General features: G+C 41.3%; 1 protein-coding gene across 4 annotated transcripts in view; it reads left to right on the forward strand.

The window, feature by feature from the left end:
* Positions 1-5,925, forward strand: part of dbn1 (drebrin 1) — a 76,559-nt gene extending 70,634 nt beyond the window's left edge. For 2 of the 4 annotated variants that reach the window (XM_047606674.1, XM_047606676.1), the window contains 4 exons: positions 1,901-2,026; positions 2,732-3,225; positions 3,303-3,402; positions 3,903-5,925. In XM_047606674.1, coding sequence (XP_047462630.1) covers positions 1,901-2,026; positions 2,732-3,225; positions 3,303-3,402; positions 3,903-3,958 — 776 coding nt within the window. In that variant the 3' untranslated portion in view covers positions 3,959-5,925. The remainder of the gene's footprint in view (positions 1-1,900; positions 2,027-2,731; positions 3,226-3,302; positions 3,403-3,902) is intronic. The other 2 variants (XM_047606675.1, XM_047606677.1) reach the window with 1 other exon arrangement.
* The last annotated feature ends 913 nt before the right edge of the window (positions 5,926-6,838 follow it).

A 6,838-nucleotide genomic window follows, 5' to 3' on the forward strand; every position in this document is an offset into this window, starting at 1 on the left:
TTCTGCCTTCTACAGCCTCCATAAGGGAAATATTCAGAGATACAGCACTGCTGAGTTTTTGTGCACTTCATAATTTTCTACATTTCTTCATATGTCTGAAACTGACTCAAAACATCTGTGAATATCTCCTTAAGTTCTCAAACTAGAGAACCCAAACACGTACAAATGAACCATTATTACGTATCACTGAGTTTAAGTGAACCCTTGTTTCCAGTGTCTGCTGTGACCTCCTTGTGCATCAGTAACATCAACTAAACATCTCAGATAACTGATGATCAGTCGTCTACAGCAGCTGGAGGAGTTTTAGCCCATTCCTCAGATCAGAAACACTCCAGGTCTGAGATGTTGGTGGGTTTCCTCACATGAACTGTTAGGTTCAGGTCCTTCCACAACACTTCTACTGGATTGAGTTCAGGACTTGGACTTGGTCGTTCCTAAACATTCATCTTCTTTAATTAGTTCTTTTGTAGAACGACTTGTGTTCTTGGGCTCGTTGTCTTGCTGCATGACCCAGTTACTCTTCAGATTCAGCTCATGGACAGATGTCCTGATATTGCCTTTTAGAGTCCACTGGAATAATTCAGCATTCATTGATCCATTAATGATGACAAGCCACCCAGATGCAGCAAAGCCGGCCCAAATAAAGACATTACCGGCACCATGTTTCATGGAGGGATGAGGCTCTGATACTGGAATGAAGTGTTTTCCCTTCATTTAAACCAAACTATTCTACTTTGGTCTTATCTGTCCACTAAACATTGTCCCAGTAGTCTTCTGGCTTGCCCATATGATGTTGATCAAACTGGAGAAATGTTCTTTTTGGAGAACCCCTGGGTTCCTTTGGGACCTCTCAGACTATTGTCGAGTGATATCTGCTGGTGGACCACTCCTGTGGAGGGGAACAGTCACTTTAAATCTCCTCAATTTGTTCTCAATCTGTCTGACTGTGGATTATATGTGGATTCCAAACGCCTTAGAGATGGTTTTATAACCTTTTCCAGCCTGATGAGCAACAACAGCTCTTTTTCTGAGCTCCTCAGAGAGCTCCTTTGTTCGTGCCATCATACACTTCTACAAACATGTGTTGTGACCATCAGACCGAGACAAATCCCTGATTCGTTTAAACTTAACCAGGAACTGAATGACACCTGAGTCTCATTACATCAATTGAAACACTTCTGAACAGATGGGCTCTGATTGGACCTTGAAATTAACTTGTAATCCTAGAGGTGCACATCACTGATATGTAATATTGGCTCATGTTGCCAAATAAACAAATGCACAAGTATAATATTTCTGTTCCCTTTGGAGTATGATGGTTTTATTGAAAGACGGAGGCAGAAATCTGAGAAATTCTAAAAAAATAATAATAATCAACTTTGAAAAGCAGAGGGTAAAATCATGAAGACCACCTTTATGATCTTCACCACATCTTAGTGCATGTTTTGTTGGATGGAGGAGAAAAACAGCTCCAAGCCTTGCTTTAAAAGTGCTTCCTTTACTTTTAATCAAATGACAAAAGCTGTGGGTTTAATGTTAGAAGCTGAGATGTGTTTCTCTTCTAAGTGAAATCGTTTCTTTTTCAAAGATCTTGGTTGTGATTTGTTGAACTGTGGCTCGTCGTGTTGACAAACTCTTTGTCCGACTGCGACGAGCATGAAGTCGTCGAACACCTGAGACCAGTTTATGTTCTCTTGGTTGCTTGTCGTGTTGTAGCTGGATATCTGAACTGTTTCGATGGATTGTGTTTCGGTGACGACTGAAGCGGAGGTTCGGTCACTGAAGTTGCCGTTATTCTGTGCCGTGTTGGATGTGTTGATGTAACCTTTGATGGGCGTCAGTAATAAATATGACAAAAGATCCACATCTGCTCCAACACATCTTTACTCTGTCGCCGTAGGAACGGACGACGACGAAGCGAGCACAGAGCGCAACATGATCGCCGTGTCGCCCATCCCCAAAATAGTCACCACGCCCATCAAAGAGGACTTCAGCAGAGAGGAGGAGGACGACAGAGACGAGTGGGGTGAGAGTCTACAAGAAAACTACAGCAGTGGCAATGAGCTACCCAACCTCCAAAGCATCTGACAAACCTTAAAGAGGACATGAAACACTAAACGTAGTTACGATAATTTAAAGAGGGTCTCTCATACTAAACATTCATTATTACACAGGATAAGATGTTACAATCCCTCGTGCCAAAATCCCAGACAAAACACATTTAGAAGCCCAGTCCAACTGAAAACCGACCAGCAGGGTAGCCGTCAGCTAGCAGCTAGCAACCAACAAGAAGACACCAGCTAACTAGCCTAGCCAACAGCACATCATTGGGGTTTTCAAGTGGGCACCTCCCTTCACCGGTGTTTCATCACATTAGACTCACATCGCCTCTATGCTACCGCCACACAACCCCCTGACTTTCAACCACTGTGAAATTAGCTTAGCGCTTTTTACTGCTATTCAGTAAATTGTGTGGGTCAAGTGTCTGAGCTACCTCTCTCCCCAGGAGGGACGTGGTGGGATGAGGATACAGAACACATTAAGTTTTAACCCTGATGGTGAAAGTCGTTTTTTTAATCCTAGCATTTAGGTTTCACTGTTGGAGTCTGTTGCGTTTGTTTCAGGTCCTCTTTAAACTACAGCAGTGACATTGTGCTTTTTTCAGTAGGAGACCGCCCCAAAGTTAATAAGTATTATTTTAATTGTTGATTTTTCTTCTTTCTTTTAACAGATTCGGTTCCAATGACGGAGCAGAAACCTCCGGTCCAGGAGTCGGCGCCCTCCAAGCCCGTGCAGAGCGTGGCCCCTCAGGCCCGCGACTCCTCCGGCTTCTCAGCGTGGCAGTCCGAGTCAGACAGCCTGGTCGACATGTGGGACGGTAGCTCTGCCCCACCTGCCAACCCCACCCAGACCTCCCAGTCCTCCAATCTGGTGGACCTAATGGGAGACGTCCTCCACGACAACGCCCCGCCCACTGCCGCTGCCGCCGCCGCCGCCAGCCGGCCTCAGCCTCTCCTCAGCTTCGACGAGATGATGGATGGGACTTTCTGCTCGGGCCCTGGCGCCGAGGACGACCCCACCAGCTTGGTGGACGTGACCGGCTCCGACCAGATGACCCTCAGCTACCAGCATGCACTGCAGCATGCATCCGGGGAGGGGGAGGGGCTGGATGACGGACAGCTGCTGATGACCAACGGGGAGACGCTGCTGAAAGAAGGGACCCAGGTCAGATTTAATGGCCACTGATGTTATTCACAAATGAATCTTTATCGTTGTCGTCATTGTTTACTTCCCCGTTTCAGGCGAGCGAAGGTTATTTCAGCCAATCACAGGAGGAAGAATTTGGCCAATCAGAGGAGTCCTCAGCTAAACCCGCACCGGTCTTTTATAACAAGCCACCAGGTGAGCTACTAAGAATAAGCACCTAAACCCAAACCTATACTTTTAACGATCTAAACACATGGAAATGATGATGAAGGAAAAACTATTTCTACTTCCCTACCTTCTCCTCCTTTTTTCTCCTTCTATCTCTATCTTGGCTTCTTCTTATCCTCTTTCTCTTTCTTCTACCTCCTACTTCCCTTGCTCCATCTTTTTTCTTCTTCTCCACTTTTCTTCTCTTGCTCCTCCTTTGTTTTTGGATAATTAATACTGTTTCCTGTACAGATGTTACAAATTAAAAGCTCCCCATTTCCTCCTGCGCTTTTATTGTGAAACATCTTGATTAAAAAAAAACATTTTCTTCAGATGAGGCTCCAATCCTTTGGTTTGTTGATCATAATTATCTCGTGATTGGTGCGTCGCCATGGCAACAGACTTTTACGGGGCAGCCATCTTTGATTGTGAAGTCTTGTTTTCAGCAAACAAATAAAAAAAAACAAATGTTGTGTGTTTGTGTTCAGAGATTGACATTACGTGCTGGGACGCGGATCCCGTGGTCGACGAGGACGACGACTAACCAACTAATCAACCGGTCGGCCAATCGGATCTCACCCCAGGACCAAGAGGAAGTAGGAAGTGCGCTTCATGAAGAAAAACAGATTCCTTTTCTAAAAAAAAAAAAAAAAAAAAAAAAAAAAAAAACTATACACAAACAAACAAAAAAGTAATAATAACAACACCACTTGCATCAAAACTACTTCTGTATTATCTTTTAGAGAAATCAGTAGCCACAGACTAACAGGTTTGACGAAAAGATGAAGGCTCACTTCTTCTCATTTGTGTGTTTGTTATTTTTATTTATTTGTTTCTCCTTATTTTTTTTCTTTTTCTTTTTTTTTTTTGCTATGCAGATGTAATGGCGGGGAGCGGGGCATGAATTTTTTTATTGTTTTTTTTTGTGTGTACATGATTTATTAACGTAGCGCACACCCTGCACATTAATGTGTGCAGCTTAGTCTGTAGTGCTTCAATAACACAATGTAAAACTAATAACAGCCGCCATGTTTATCTTTTATCTCCCTCCTTCCTTCCTTCCTACACAAAAACATTCACCTCTGCAGGTCAGTTAATCTTGTATTTAATCGTCACTGAATAATTTATTCTGGTGTATCTGAACTGAATCCAGACAAACTGTGGCTCCTCTATGACCTTCTCTCCTTTTGTATGATTTTGAGACTGAATTCAAGATTAAACCGCTTGTGAATCTGAGTGCACTTTTATTTCTTCTTCTTCTTCTTCTACTTCTTCTTCTTCTATTCGTCTTCTTCTTCTTGCCTCCCTGCGGACGACGAACGTCGCCCCCCTCCTCCCGAGCTGAAATCTTAAATCTTGATGAATACTGCTGTAGATATTTTTCCAGGTTTTGTAGGAGAGTTTGACTCTCAGCTGACCAACGGTGAATTTGTACGATTCTTATTCTTCTGTAGAGGATTTAAAAGTATAATAAAATATTTTCTGAGTCGGAGAGGAAGAGGAGGTGGTTACAGATTTTTAAAACAAATCATTTTGATGTTAATTATTTTATTTTTATTTTTTGCCTTTGTTTTAATCTGTGCAGAGAACCAGACGTTCAGGATCATTCGAGGAAAACTGAAAAACAAAGCAAAAAAAAAAAGTGTGTGGACGGGGACAGGCCGTGCATGATGGGAAACGTAGGCTCAGGTGTAGAGGTCTGTTGATAATCTCTCCTAAGGGCTGAAATAGATCCATAGTTTCTGAGCATGTTTGCTCCAGGTGGGGTAAACATCAGGTGAGGAGAAACATGGAGGTAGAAAAACAAGCAGTTGTTTGAAAAGATGAAGCTGGAATCAGTGTGAACAGCAACATGGATCTTCTACTCCAGACATTCAGGGCTGCACACTTACACGGATGAAAAATACTTCAGGAGATGACTGAGAAGCTTCACAAAGGAAAACATTCTCCTCCTTTCCCTCCCTTCTTGTTCTTCTTCATCTCATCTTCTACTTTGGCCTCTTTGTCCTCCATCTTCTCTTCGTCCTTCTATCTCCTTCTTTTCCTTCTCATTGTTGTTGTTCCTCTCCTCCTTTCTCCTCTTCTGCTTTTCTTTCTCCTCCTCTTCATTATTCATCTTCCTCACGTTTCTCCTCCTTCACTTTTCTCTTATCCTCCACCTGCCCTGCCCCGAGTCACCACCAGAGGGCGATTTAATTCCATTAATCACAAAAATGAAAAGAATCTCGCTGCAGCAGCTGAAATAAACAGGAGGATACAGAGTAAATATTTAATATATATATATATATATTAAATGAATGATCGTGTCGTCTGGATCTCTGAGCAGCTTCCTCTCCGTCTGCTTCTGTTCTGTGCCAATTTAAAGCCAACCACTATGTCTTTTATTTCCATTCTTCCTGCTCTTTCTTATCTCTGGACGCAGGAGTGGGCTCCGTGTTTTTAATACCTGTTCATTTATCAGGACCTTTTTTGTTGTTGTATTTTTTTTTTTTTTTTTTTTTTTTTTTTTTTAGCAACAAGCTGTGTTTTGGTCTTTTTGCTGTTTCATCCCTGTAGAAAATAAAACCTAGGCAATAAGAGCAGCTCATCCTGGTGTTCGTTTGTCACTCACAGCAGAATAAAAATGGACCTTTATTATTATTATTATTATTATTATTATTATTTAATATAAATAATGAAAATTTGTCTTAGAGAAATTTATCCGTTTGACATTTTCTCTTCATCATCACTTTAAACAAACTTCAACTTTTAAGTTGTATTTTATTTCTAACTACCACAGTATTTAGAAACTTTATTTAATGTTATTATTATTATTATTATTATTATTAACTGAGACAAAAAAAAAAAAAAATAGAGATGTTAATTTCAAAACTGGTGCTTTTAACTTGAAAATCGGAAACGATGACAATGGCGATGTGCTAAAGTCTTTTAAAATAAATAACTACAATAAAATAAAATAAAGTAGGGGACTCAGGTTAGAGGCTAAGTTGGCGATATCGTTAAGGGTCCATACGTCTGACTTGAAACTACAGCAGTGGCAATGTTTTAAATGACAGTAGAAGACCTCTCGGACATCACCTTCTGAATCATTCCACGGCGTCTTAAAGTTCCTTACTCCACCACTAGATGTCGCCGATGTCGCCACTGCAGTTTCCCCTCCATATATTATAAACACTCTTTCATTAGAATTTGGCACCAGAGTAAAGAGCTGGAGGTCACTTCCAGAAAGATCAGATAACGATAATAAAATAAGATGAAGCTTATACTAAAGAGCTTTTCATCATCACACTGTATCAGAAAACTCTGATAATAATCACATCACTGAGGCAAACTAAAAACATTCAAGCAGAAATATTACAATCGAACTTTTTGTTATTTAATCGAAGCTCATTTATCTTGTATTTGAGATGTGAGAGCTATGGTT

This window comes from Mugil cephalus, chromosome 15 (genome assembly GCF_022458985.1).
Source record: "Mugil cephalus isolate CIBA_MC_2020 chromosome 15, CIBA_Mcephalus_1.1, whole genome shotgun sequence".
NCBI lineage: Eukaryota > Metazoa > Chordata > Actinopteri > Mugiliformes > Mugilidae > Mugil > Mugil cephalus.